General features: G+C 51.3%; 1 protein-coding gene across 1 annotated transcript; it reads right to left on the bottom strand.

Moving 5' to 3' along the window:
- Positions 1–466: 466 nt before the first annotated feature.
- On the bottom strand, positions 467–13,721 carry NDUFA13 (NADH:ubiquinone oxidoreductase subunit A13; the record flags this gene model as incomplete). Its single annotated transcript, XM_080715679.1, has 5 exons — positions 13,610–13,721; positions 3,178–3,256; positions 947–1,018; positions 683–752; positions 467–586 (listed from the first exon to the last, which is right to left on the bottom strand). Exons 1-5 carry the CDS (start codon positions 13,701–13,703, stop codon positions 467–469), a joined length of 435 nt encoding a protein of 144 aa, XP_080571805.1. The 5' UTR covers positions 13,704–13,721.
- Between the last annotated feature and the right edge of the window lie 680 nt (positions 13,722–14,401).

The following is a 14,401-nucleotide window of genomic DNA, read 5'->3' as shown; positions in this document are numbered from 1 at the left end:
GCCACAGCCTTTTAAGAGCATCTGGGAGAGGGCCCGCCCCCGCCCGCCCGCCCACCCAGAGCGCCGGCCAATCAGGAGACGCCGCGAAGGCGCTGGACACATCTATTGGTCAGTGAGTATAAGCAAGCTTAACCCTTTCGCGTCCCAGTGGAGCCGCTGGTGGCCGGAAACTGAGTGGAAAGGCAGCGAATGGTCAGTCTGTGCAGCGCAGGGGGTCCTGGCCTGGGAGAGGGGCTCCGCCCAGCCGCCCCCCCCAGGGAGGGTAGGGAAGCTGGGTCGACAGAGGAGCAGGGGAGGGGCGGGCAGAAAGCTGCTGCTGGAGGCTCCACCTGCAGACGTCCGACCCCAGAGACCCGACCCCAGAGACCCGGAGCACAGACACACGCACAGACACACGGAGCACACACTGCCCAGGTCTCCAGAGCGTTTATTTTTCCACAGGGAGGGAGGCCCAGTGCGGGCGCGTCTACGTGTAGTTCATGAAGCCATAGTTGGCGTTGAGCACCTCCTCCATGGTGCGCAGCCCGTACAGCTCGCCCACCAGCGGCGGCACCCAGCGCGTGGTGTGGAACACAGACTCTCCCACCTGCGGGGAAAGGGATGGAGGGGCGTGGCCGCCGTCATGTCAGCGGGCTGGCCGCCTCACCCCCTCCGGCTTTGGCAGGGGGCTGCGGGGACCCACCTTCCAGTCCGGCACGTCCTTCATGATGATGGCCTCCTCCTCCAGGTTCTCCCGCAGCATCTGCAAGATCCTAGGGGAGGGGTGGGTGGCGGGGCCCCTGCTGAAATGCCGGCCACCGCCCGCGGAGACGCCTACCCTGCGTCCTGCCCCAGCACCAAGGCCCCTCCGGGAGGCCCCCTAGCCCTGCCCCACAGGCGCTCCCACTTGTACTGTGGCTGCTGCTGGATGTGGACGAGGCCCAGGGCCCAAGCCCGCTGGGGCTACCTGCGGTCCCGCTCGGCCTGGAACAGCGGCATCAGCGCAATTCGGGCCTCCAGGTCCTCGATCTGCAGGCGCCTGTGAAGCAGAAAGGCGCCAGGCTGGAGGGTGCTGTGTGGGGAAGGGGCGGGCCGCGCAAGGGCTGTGACCACGGGGCTGCTGGCTTCACACTTTTTCGGTTAGACACTTTTTTTAAATCCTAAAAACAGCCCTGCCTGATGATCACTGAGGAGGAGGGGTCACCATCACAGGGCTCTGGCCGAAAGTTTTTTTCTCTCTCAGCTTTCTGGCAGTACCTAAGCCCCTCAGCTGGGGGCTGGGGGAGAAGGGTACTCTGCCATACATGACCCAGGGACTGGCCTCACCTGGCCCTGGTCTGTCCAGGCCTGTGTGAACACTGCCTCCTGTCGTCTGGTTTTCATTTAGTTTTTGTACCAGTGGGGATTGAACCCAGGGATATTTTACTTCTGAGCTACACTCCAAGCCCTTATTTTTATTTTTTTGTGGTATTGGGGATGGAACCCAGGGGCATTCTACCTCCGGGCGACACCCTCAGCCCTATTTTTTATTCTTTGTTTTGAAAGTGGGTCTCACTGAGCTGCAGAGGGACTAAGTAGCTGAGGCTGTCCTTGAACTGCGATCTTCTCGTCTCAGCCTCCTAAATGCTGGGATCACAAACATAAACCACCATGCCCGGACTTCTTATTTTTATTTTAATTTATTTATTTTGTGGGTCTGGGGATTGAACTCAGGGGCATTCAACCTCCGAGCTACACCCCCTGTCCTATTTTTTTACTCTTTATTTTGAAACAGGGTCTAAGTGGCAAAGGGCCTACGTAGCTGAGGCTGTCCACAAACGGCAATCTTCCGGTTTCAGCCTCCCGAATGCGGGATTACCAGCATGTGCCACCACGCCCGGCTTATTTTTATTTTGAAACAGTCTTGCTAAATTGCTCAGGCTGAGCCAGGTATGGTGGTGAAGGCCTGGAATTCCAGCATTTAGGAGGCTGAGACAGGAGGATTGCAGGTTTGTAGCCAGTCTTAGCAATTTCAGGAGGCTCTCAGCAACCGAGTGAAACCTTGCTTCTTTTTCTCTTTTCTTTTCTTTTTTTTTGGAGGGTCTGGAGATGGAACCCAGGGACATTATCCTCCGAGCTACACCCCTGCCCTATTAAGCCTCACTTAATAGCTGAGGCTGTCCGCACTGCGATCCTCCAGGTCTCAGCCTCCTGAATGCTGGGATTACAAGTGTGCCACCACGCCCGGCTGAAACCTTGTTTCAAAATAAGAAATAAAAACAGGCTGGAGGTATAGCTTAGAGGTAGAATGCCTTTGGGGTCAATCCCCAGTACCAAAAAACAAATAAACAAACAGTTCAGGCTGGCTACAATCCTCCTGCCTCAGCCTCCCAAACACTGGGATTACATACCCAGTGTGTAGTTTCTAAACCCCGATGATCATCCTGTGCTGGTCACCACTGACAGAAGTCCTCTTGCAGTGCCTGGTGGCATTCTCAGTATTTGGGGGGCTGAGAGGAGGATCACAGGTTCGAAGCCAGCCTCAGCTACTTAGTGAGGCCTTCTGCAACTTAGTGAGACCCTGTTTCCAAATAAAATATAAAACAGAGCCGGGCGTGGCGACGCACACTCGTAATCCCAGCATCCGGGAGGCTGAGACCCGAGGATCACAGTTCGCGGACAGCCTCAGCTACTTAGTGAGGCCCTCTGCAACTCAGTGAGACCCGGTTTCAAAATAAAGAATAAAAAATAGGGCAGGGGGTGTAGCTCAGATGTCGAATGCCCCTGGGTTCCATCCCCAGACCTGCAAAAAACCCCCCAAAAATTATATATATAAAATAGGTCTGGGAGTGTAGCCTGGAAGTAGAAAGCCCCTGAGTTCCATCCCCAGTACCACCACTAAACCAGTACCACTAAATAAAGAAATAAATAATTAAAAAAAAAATAGGGATAGGGATAGACTTGGAGGAAGAATGTCCCTGGGTTCAATCCTTAGTACCACACACACACAAAGAAAACCCTGCTGAGGATGGGTTCCAGCTGCCCTCAGCCTGGGAGCCGAACACCTGGTCCTGAGCTCCTGGCCACTGGACCTTTCTTGGGGCTGAGGTCTAGGGGTGGAAGTGAGGGTCAGGACTTATACTCCTGGGGTCTCGTGGGGGTGAGGTGCATTCATAGGCTGCAGTGTCTGCAAGGCCCCCAACCCCAGTGGGGGTCTACCTGCGCTCCCGGTTCCACTTCATCATGCTCCAGTAGCCAAAGAGCAAGGTCCCGATTCCCAGTGCAAACATGCTATAACCTGTGGAGAGAGAGGTGCCATCAGTGCCGGGAGGGGCAGGAACACGACGCTTCCTCCTCTGAGACATCCATGGGGTGGCGGGCCCCATCATGCAGTGGGGCCTCAGTCTTCAGACTGCTTCTATACCTGTGGAAGGCCTATCCTGCTCTGCTGGCCCTCCTACATGGCACCAGGCCAGTTACTTGTTCACATACTCTGTAGCCAAGGTCCCCGGTGCCTTCTCTTACAAGTGGGCCTGCAACATCTCTGGCTACTGGCCAGGTTTCTGGAAGGCACAGCCCAGGCAGGGTGAACAGGCACCACCAGGAAGGGCAGCTGATGGTGTTCATGGCTGGGTTCCAGCTCCCAGGTAGCTCAGGCCTCCCAGGGTACCACCCTGTGTTCTACCCACGGAGGCAGGCAGAGCCCAGGGAGCCCAGGGCGGCATGAATATTTACTGAGGGCCAGCAGGGATCCCTGTGCTAATCCTGACTGGCAGACCGTGGCCAGCTAGGACTTCAGGGAGGCCTGGTGCCTGGGGTCTGGCTCATCCGGAACACCCTAATCCCTGCAACATGTCTTTGTCTTTTCCAGATGGGCCTGGTGGCTGCTGGGGCAAGTCCACATTTCGGGCCAGTTAGGCTCCACTTAACACCCAGCAAATGACTAGACAGTGGGCAACACCACCCGGCCTCAGGGGAAGGGGAGCCGGAGCTCTGGGAGTTCCCGCTGAGAGCCTGGCAGTTCTGCTAGATCCAGAGGTGAAAGATTATCCAGGTAGTCTCACGTTAGAAACTTGTCCAGGGGAGGGGGCGCGGCTCTGGTGAGCGCTTGCTCCGCCTGTGAAGCCCTTGGTTCCATCCCCAGCACGCAGGCTCAGGGTGAGTCTCCCACCTCCGGGGCAGGGTAGTGAGGGTACGCGGGTACCTCAGGACTAGCTCCCCGCTGGCCACCTGCCTGGGCATGCAGCCTTGTCCCCACCAGATGGTGCTTCTCTGTAAAGATGTCTCAGTCTTCAACAGTTGCACAGACGCTGGGGGCCTCATTTTCTGGCTCAGCCCCAGGGGAAGGACCTGGGCTGCCTCCAACTTTCCCACGTAACAAACAGCCGCCATGGAAACCCCTGGGTACCTGAATGTGGGCACCCCCGAAAGGCAAGGATGAAGGCTGAGGGCACTCAGGGTGGTTCAGGACCCAGGCGATTGCTTGTGGCCAGTAAAAGGTCTGGGCATAACCATTTTTATCTGGCTGAGTGGGGCTGGAGGCCCTGGGCCCTCAGGTAGGCGGAACCTCAGGAGGGCTGACCTGGTGGGGTGGCTTGCCTGCATGGGGTGTGCGCAGCGTGTGTGCCATTCTTCTTTCTTTCTTCTTTCTTTCTTTCCTTCCTTCCTTCCTTCCTTCCTTCCTTCCTTCCTTCCTTTCTTTCTTTCTTTCTTTCTTTCTTTCTTTCTTTTTTGCGGGTCTGGAACCCAGGGGCATTCTACCTCCAAGCTACACCCCCAGCCCTATTTTTTTTATTCTTTATTTTGAAACAGTGTCTCACTGAGTTGCAAAGGGCCTCACTAGGTAGTCCCTGAGGCTGTCCACAAACCACAATCCTCCGTCTCAGCCTCCCAAGCCCTTTTATAATTTTACTTTTCATTTTGTTTTATTATTTATTTTTTTGAGGGTCTGGGGATGGAACCCTGGGGCATTTGACCTCCGAGCTACACCCCCTGCCCCTGTTTTTTTTTTTTTTTGGCGGTACTGGAGTTCCTGGAGGCCCTTCCATCTCTGGGCTATACTCCCAGACCTATTTTATATTTTTATTTGGAAACAGGGTCTCTTAAGCCAGCGCTGCTGGCTCCGAACCAGCGCGATCCTCCTGTCTCCGCCTCCCAAGCGCGGGGATTACAAGCGTGTGCCACCAGGCCCGGCCCCTGCCCTGTTTTTATTTTTTATTTTGAAACAGGGTCTCACTAAGTTGTGGAGGGCCTCACTAAGTAGCTGAGGTTGTCTGAGAATCATGATCCTCTAGTCTCAGCCTCCCAAATGCTGGGATTACAAGTGTGCGCCACCACGCCCGGCCATATTTTTACTTTTTATTTATTTATTTTTGTGGTACTGGGGATGGAATCCAGGGGCATTCTACCTCTGAGCTACACCCCTATCCCTATTTTTTTATTCGATCCTCCAGTCTCAGCCTCCCAAATGTGTGCTCCACCACACCCAGCTTTATTTCTTATTTTGAAACAGGGTCTCACTAGGTGGAGGGCTTAGGTTCGGCCAAGCCTTCAACCACGCTTGGCTCTTAGTTTTTATTTTGAAATAGGGTTTTATACCCAGGTATGGTGGCACACGTAATCCCGGTACTTGGGAGACTGAGACAAGAGGATCACAGGTTTGAGGACAGCCTCCGCAAGTAGGGAGGCTCTCATCAACCTAGAGACCCTGTTTCAAAATAAAAATAAAGCCGGGTGTGGTGGCGCACGCTTGTAATCCCAGCATTTGGGAGGCTGAGACCAGAGGATCGCGGTTCGCGGACAGCCTCAGCTACTTAGTGAGACCCTCTGCAACTCAGTGAGACCCTGTTTCAAAATAAAGAATAAAAAAAATAGGGTAGGGGGTGTAGCTCGGAGGTCAAATGCCCCTGGGTTCCACCCCCAGACCCGCAAAAAATAAATAAAATAAAAATAAAATAGAGCTGGAGGTGTAGCTCAGAGGTAGAATGCTGGGTTCAATCCCTAGTACCACAAAAAAAGAAAGAAAAAAAAAAAGGAAGAAAGAAAGAAAGAAAGGAAGAAAGAAAGAAAGAAAGGAAGGAAGAAGGTAGGTAGGTAGGGATCCCTAAATTGCTGAGGCTGGCCTTGCATCTGTAATTCTCTTGTCTCGGTCTCCCATGTACGGGGATTACAGGCCTGGCTGTGCAGGCCACTCTTAAAGACGACCTGAATAAACACATTCCCAGATGGGAACGCTTAGCACTGAGCAGGTGGCAACGCTCCCCAAGCCGATGCACACAGTCAATAGCAGTCCCATCTACTCCTGACCTATTTTCCCCTTGAAGAAATGAATAAGCAGGTCACACAATCAACATAAAGGTACAAGGGACCAGGAGAGCCAAACCATTTGGGCAGAGGAACAGCCGCAGGCCTCCCAATGCCCTGGCTCCAGACTCACTGCACAGCTGTGTGTAGGGGACTGGGCGGCGCAGCACAAGGACAGGCATGTGCATCGACGGTGGAACAGAGTCCAGAAATAAACCCTCAAATTCATGGTCAATTGATTTTGCACAGGGTGCCAAAACAATTCAACAGGGAAAGAACAGTCTTTTCAATAACTGGGACAACTGGACAGCCACATGCACGACGACGTGCTCTCTCCTTACTTATCCCATACACAAAAAACTGACTCGAAATAGATCAGAGGCCTAAACGTAAGAGCTAAAACTATCACTCAGAGGAAAACAGAGGGAAGCTCAGTGACCTTGGACCAGGACAGTTGCATATACACGGTGTCCAAAGCACCAGACACGAAGGAAAATAAATCGAACTTTTTTATGCGGTACTGGGGATGGAACCCAGGGGCATTCTACCTCCGAGATACCCCCCCAGCTCTATTATTTGTTCTTTATTTTGAAACAGGGTCCCACTGAGTTGCAGAGGGCCTCACTAAGTAGCCGAGGCTGGCCACGAACTGTGATCCTCCGGTCTCAGCCTCCCGAATGCTGGATTACAAATTCAGCTAGAAACTTCTGTGCCGCACACGACACCATCAATTAGTTGAAAACACAACTCAGCAGGAAAAGCACTTATAAGTCCTGCAAATGTGGCCTGTGCCACAACGCCTGGCGTTTTCCTCCATTTCTTTCCTTCTCTTGGTAGTGGGGACTGAGCCCAGGGGCATTCTACCTCTGAACTACATCCCCAGCCCTATTTCTCAAAATTCTGAAACAGGGTCTTGCTAGTTTGCTGAGAGTTTCACTACCTGCTGAGGCTATCCTCGAACCTATGATCCTCCTGTCTCAATGTGCACCACCATGCCCAGCCTTCCTTCTCCTTTTAAAAGAATACTCCAAATCATTTCTTGGGTTGAAATCAAATCTCTAATACCCACCACTGAAAAAAAAGAAAAAGACTACCAGGAGAGAAAAACGGCATCTCTATTAAGTGAGAATAGAGCAAAACCAAAACTGTAACACCCCGTGTATCTCTACCATTACTACAGCACTCCAAGGAAGATATACAAGTGTCCAGTAAACACAACAAAAGATACTTAACAGCAGTCACTAGGGACAGCAAATCAAAGCTGCAGCGAAATACATGCTGGGGCAGTGATGATGAAAAAAAAAAGAATAAAAGATAATGGGACAGGCTGGGATGTAACTCAGTGGCAAAGCAAAGCACTTGCTCATCATGTCGGAGGTCTTGGGTTCAGCTCCCAGGACCACAGCACAAAATAGCATATATTCCTATAATACTATGGAAGTGCGGAGTATTTCCAAGTCCCATACCCTGCAGGTGGGGAGGTAAAATGGCACAGCCAATTTGGAAGACAGTTTGGCATGCCCACGATATGTTAAAGGCAGACCCAGCAAATTCTTCTTAGGTGAAACGCCACCCTCTGTCAGAGAAATGAAAACCTACAGCTAATACCATGCTGTTTTTACTACTATTGTGCTCTATAGTATAATTTGAAGTTCGGGATTGTGGTGCCTCCTGCATGGTTCTTATTGTTGAGAATTGCTTTGGCTATTCTGCAAATCAAAACTACACTGAGATTCCATCTAACCCCAGTCAGAGTGGCAAGCATAAAGAACTCAAACAACAATAAATGCTGGCGAGGATGTGGGGAAAGAGGAACTCTTTCACACTGTTGGTGGGAGTGCAAACTAGTTCAGCTGCCATGGAGATCAGTGTGGAGATTTCTTAGAAAACTGGGAATGGATCCACCATATGATCCAGCTCTACCACTCCTGGGTATTTTTCCAAAGGGGTTGAAATCAGAGAACTGCAGTAACATATGCATACCTATGTTCATGCATACCTATTACAATTTATAATAGCCAGAATATGGAACCAACCCAGGTCTTCATCAACAGATGAATGGATTGCAAAATTATGGGAATTACACACAATGGAATTCTATTCAGCTATAAAGAAGAATAAAATCATGGCATTCACAAGAAGATGGAAAGATCCGGAGAACATTGAGATCAGCCAAGCACAGAAAGAGAAGGGACATATGTTTTCTCTAATATGCCCAAACTAGGGAGCATTGAGGATACCAGAGGGACTCCAGATAATGGGGGAGAAACCTCAGCAAAGCTAGAATGGAAGGAGAGGAGAGGAAGAATGCTGAGGTTGATCAATGGAGGAGCTACATCCGAATATGTGTAAAAGTATGACTATAGCACGGTTAACCTGGACATTCAGTGTTAAGAGGGGGGGAAGGGTAACGGGGAGGGCACCAAGCACCGTCTAAATGTATGCCATTTTGCCAGGCGTGGTGGCGCTCGCTTGTAATCCCCGCGCTTGGGAGGCGGAGACAGGAGGATCGCGCAGGTTCGGAGCCAGCCTCCCTGGCTTAAGAGACCCTGTTTCCAAATAAAAAAAAATATAAAATAGGTCTGGGAGTGTAGCCCGGAGGTAAAGGGCTTCCAGGAACCCAGCACCACCAAAATAAATAAATAAATAAATAAATAAATAAATAAATAAATAAATAAATAAATGTATGCCATTTTCAGTATGTTCCAGTTATAAATAAAAGTAAAAAAAGAAATAAAACCTAGAGCTACACAAACACTTGTGTGTGATGTTCATGGCACTGTTAGGTACAAGAGCCCAAAGGTAGAAACACCTGTCATCCCAGCTACTGAAGAAGCTGAGGCAAAAGGATCATAAGTTCGAGGCCAGCCTGGGTAACCCAGACAGACTGTCTCAAAATAAATAAAAAGGGCTGGAGAAACAGCTCAGTGGTAGAGCACGTGCCTAGAATCTGCAAGACCCTGAGTTCCATCTCCAGCACCAAGAAACCCCCTGAATTCTCCAGAAATGGTGAAAACACCACGTGTGTTCATCCACAAACGACGGGATGTATAATATGCTGCGCGTCCACACAACGGGTATTAGCCTCAAAAGCGACAGAACAGCAGGGCAAGGAGGCTAAGACAGGCCAGAGGAAAAGCAACAAAATACCGACGCCTGCCAGGATGCGGGTGAACCTTGAAGTGAACCTGAAGAAGCCAGACCCAAATGCCTCACAGAGCGTGATGTCAGCCACAGGAAATGCCCAGAACAGGCAAGTCCAGAGGGAGAGGACGCCCATTAGTTAGTGGTCGCCAAGGGCTGGAGGGAGGATGGGATGCGACTGCTAATAGGATGGGTTTCTTTTCTGGTTTGTTAGTGGGACTGGGGATCGAACCTTGGTCGCCTTACCATGACTGGAGATTCTGGCTTGTCTCCTCAGGTAGGCTGGGAGCATCTTGGGACAGGACCAGAGCCATGATCTCTCTCAAACACCAGCTACTAAATGCAGGAACATGAAGACTGAACCTTCAGAAGGAGCATCGTTCTCGCACCAGGCAGCCAGGAAAGATGGTGAGTGTGTATGTAAGGAGTGCGTGATTAGGAAACTTAATTCCTGACAGTGGTATTTAGAGCAAGCCTTGCAATGGGAGACACTGCTGTGCCCTGAGCTGGAAAAGGACAGGGGTAAAGGCGCATCTGTTCAACCCCTGGTACCAATCAATAGATAAATTACTTTTTAAAAATGAAATGCTAAGCCGGGCATGGTGGTGCACACTTGTAATCCCAGCATTCGGGAGGCTGAAACTGGAGGATCGCGGTTCGCGGACAGCCTCAGCTACTTAGCGAGGCCTTTTGCAACTCAGTTGAGACCTGGTTTCAAAATAAAGAATAAAAAATAGGGCAGGGGGTGTAGCTCAGCGGTCCAGTGCCCGTGGGTTCCATCCCCAGACCCACAAAAAAAAAAAAAGTAAGTTTGTGGCCAACCTCAGCTACTTAGTGAGGACCTCCACAACTTAGTGAGACCCTGTTTCAAAGAATAAAAAGAATAGGGCAGGGGGTATACCTCAGAGGTAGAATACCCCTGTGTTCGATTCCCAATACACACACACACACACACACACACACACACACACACACACACACACACACACTGCTGCCGGGCTTGGTGGTATACGCTTATAATTCCAGTACTTGGGAGGCTGGGACAGGAGGATCTCAGGTTTGTGGCCAGCCTCACATACTTAGCAGGCCCTCAGCAACTTAGTAAAATTGTTTCAAAATAAAGAATAAAAAATAGGGCTAGGGGTATAGCTTGGAGGTAGAATGACCCTGGGCTAAATTTCAAGTACCATAAAGGGGGTGGGGGGTTGAAGGTGTAGCTTAGAGGCAGAGTGCCCTAGGTTCAATCTCCAGCAATAAACACACACATAAAAAACATAAAATGAAGCTGGACGTGGTGACGGCTAAGATAGGAGAATAGTGATGGTTCAAAGCCAGCCTCAGCAAATTAGTAAGATACTGTTTCCAAATAAAATATAAAATAGGTCTGGGAATGTAGCCTGGGGGTACAAAGCCCCCAAGTTTTATCCTTAATAACACACACACACACACACACACACACACACACACACACACACACACACGGAAATGTTAGATAGGCACACACCTATAAACCTAGCACTTGGGAGGTTGAAAAAGATCATTACCGGTTTAAGGATAGCCTTAGCAATCTAGTGAGACCCTGTTTCAAAACAAAAAATATAGGGCCAGGAGTGGTAGCGCATGCTTGTAATCCCCGCACTTGGGAGGCTTAGACAGGAGGATTGCACAGGTTAGAAGCCAGCCTCTGCTACTTAGTGACGCTCTCAGCAACTTAGTGATGCTCTCAGCAACTTAGTGAGACCCTGTTTCCAAATAAAGTATGAAATAGGTCTGGGAGTGTAGCCCAGAGGTAGAAAATCCCTGGGTTCCATTCCTGGTACCACAGATTAAAACAACAACAACAACAAAAGGGGCTGGGAAAGAGGCTCAGAAGTAGAATACCTCTGGGATCAATCCCCAGTACCCCCTCCCTCATAAAAAAAAAAAAAAAAAAGCTGTGCATAGTGGCACACGCTTGTAATCCCAGCGTTTGGGAGGCTGAGACAGGAGGATGGTGATTAGCAGACAGCCTCAGCTACTTAGTGAGGCCCTTTGCAACTCAGTGAGAACCTGTTTCAAAATAAAGAATAAAAAAAAGGGCTGGGGGTGTAGCTCGGAGGTCGAATGCCCCTGGGTTCCATCCCCAGCACGGCAAAAACAAAAAACAAAACACAACAAAAAAGAACAAAAAGGAGATGCTGACTCAGGGAGCCCAGCACAATCGTCTCCCCGATTTTGTGGCTTTGTCTCTGTGTAACACTGGTGCACTAATGTATTGCACACCTGAAGGGGTGCACTGGCATGGGAGTGAAGCTTTACCTTGAGAATAGGATGAGGGGTTAGGAGTGTCGCTCAGTGACACAGAACTTGCCCTGGGTTCCATCCCAACAAGGAAGGAAGGAAGGGAGGGGCCAGAGGAGACACAGATCATCACATCCCTCGATCCCAAATTTAGTATACAGTTAGTTTTTGCAAGGCCCAGGAACCAAGAACATGATTATATTTGTGAATAGTTGTTTTAACCTTACTCTCTGGCCCTGAAATGGCTAAACTGTTTTTGTTTTGTTTTGTTGTTTGGGGTCTGGGAATGAACCCAAGGGCCTCTAGATAGCTAGGCAAGCAGTTCTACCACTGAGCTACTTTTCTACTGTATAAATTATTATTATGTCCTGGGGCTTGAACCCAGGGGCATTCTATCTTTGAGCTATACCCCTAAACATATTTTTTTTTTTTTGGTGGTACTGGGGTTCCTGGAAGTCCTACTACCGGGCTACACTCCCAGACCTATTTTTTAATATATTTTTAAATTTGGAAACAGGGTCTCTTAAGCCAGCGCGGCTGGCTTCAAACCTGCGCAATCCTCCTGTCCCCACCTCCCAAGCGCAGGGATCACAAGCGTGCGCCACCACGCCCGGCCCCTAACTCTATTTTTATTTTAAAACAGGTCTCACTAAGTTGCAGAGAGCCTCATTAAGTTGCTGAGGCTGTTCTCAACCCCATGATCCTGTCTCAGCCTCCCAAATACTGTGCCACTATGCACCACACTAAGTAGCTGACTCTGGCTGGGAACCTGTGATCCTCCTGTCTCTGCCTCCCAAGTACTAGTATTACAAGTATTCGCCAGTACATCTGGGTTAAAATTCTATATTTCAGCTAACTGTGAGTGCTGAGTATGATAGCCTTTTATGTTCTCTTTACATTTTTCTGCTTTGAACCCAACAACAATTTTTTTGTTTTTGTTTCTTTTGCAGGTCTGGGGACGAAACCCAGGGGCATTCAACCTCCGTGCTACACCCCCTGCCATGTTTTTTTTTTTTATTCTTTATTTTGAAACAGGGTCTCACTAAGTTAAGGAAGACCTCACTAAGTAGCTGAGGCTGGCCACAAACCGCCATCCTTCGGTCTCAGCCTCCCGAAAGCTGGGATTACAAACTTGCGCCACCACGCCCGGCTCCAACAACAAAATTTAATGTTACTTAAAACATTAAGGATTCCTGGGACATTTAGCAGGTGAGAAATCTTTTTCTTGGTACTGGAGATGGAATTCACTGAAGCTCCAGGCTACCCCTCGGCGCCTCCTCCCCTTTTGTGGTACTGTGGACTGAATCCAGGGGCCTGAGCTACACTCCCAGCCCTTTTAAAACATATTTTTTTTTTTGGAAGATTTAAAGAAGTTTATTAGAAAGATAGAAATACAGAAAATAGAAATACAGCTCCATACCAGACTGGCATGGAGGGGTGACTCGAAATGAATACACCAACATATATTTTGTTTTGAAACAGGATCTCGCTAGGCTGCTGAGGGTCTGGGTACGTGGCAGAGGCTGGACGCGAACGAGCAATCCCCCTGTCTCAGCCTCCCAAGTACTGGGAGGACAGCCGCGAGCCACCACGCACGGCCAGAATATATTATAAATTCCCTATAGGTTTCGGGTTTCGACCCCAGTCTTGTCCTCAGTGACCCTGGGGGAGTCGCGGCCTCCAGGAGGCCCGCTTCGCCACCCGTTTTCCTGCCTCACCCCGTGTAAAATGGAGATAATTGCCGGGCCCGACCTCCCGAGCCGTAGGGGAGGCGGACAGGCCGGGGTCGGCCGTACTGAGCAGTTCCAAACGTCCCCGCGGAGGCGCGGGACCTCGGGCCGCTTCCCGCCACGCCAGCGCCGCCGGAGGCCGTTCCCGCCCCGGACCCCGCCGCAGACCCCAGCCTCGGGCCGGCGACACTGACCCGACAGTCCCCGACGCGGCAGGTTCCGCTTGTAATCGATGGGGCCGTAGCCCCCGGGCGGGGGCATGTCCTGCTTCACCTTTGAGGCCGCCATGTTCGTGGAGCCCGGCGCTTCCGGCCCGGGCGGAAGTGACGTCACCGGCCCCCGGAGGGCGATGGGGCGTGGCGGGAGGCGCCCGCGGAGGTTGCGGGGGCTGGGGTGAGTCTCTTAGCTTGGGACCTGGGCCTGGGTACTTACTACTGCATAGCCTCGAGTCTTTATCTGCGCTTCCCCAGACGAGGCGTGAAGTCGCCATGGGCGCTTTGGGGCTGGCCCGGAGTCCGGCGCCTTGCAATGGAGGTTCTGGCTGGACCTTCCCTCTGGGCGATGCGCGGGGCAGTCAGAAACCCCGAGCTCCCGAAGGAGTCAGGTCCCTGTGCTGCGCCCATCTTTCCCGTCTCGCACCCGCAGGGACTCCACGGGCCGCCCTGGGCTCCACGGGGGTCTCAGGCGGGCTGAGCACACGACGGTGGAGAGTCGCGATAATGCCAGGAATGGACTCTGCTCCCGGGTGGTGGTCGCTATCCTTTTCCAGTGGCCTTTGGCCAAGAACTGACATCCCCGGGTGACTGAGTCACAAAGCACGAGGGGCCAGAGGAGCCCGCGGGACGGGGTCCCGGTGGTCCCGCCCCGAGGCGGAGTGACGCCCGCAGTCACTTCACAAGGCAGAAATTGTTACCGGGGCAATAAAGGGCACTGCGGCGGCAGGGGCTCGGGAGTGGGCACATGGGGGTGCGGGGGTGCAGGTGCCA

Source organism: Muscardinus avellanarius (assembly GCF_963383645.1).
Source record: "Muscardinus avellanarius genome assembly, chromosome: 18".
NCBI lineage: Eukaryota > Metazoa > Chordata > Mammalia > Rodentia > Gliridae > Muscardinus > Muscardinus avellanarius.
Note: the sequence above shows the minus strand (reverse complement) of the source record. Positions and strands in the feature narration are given on the sequence as shown.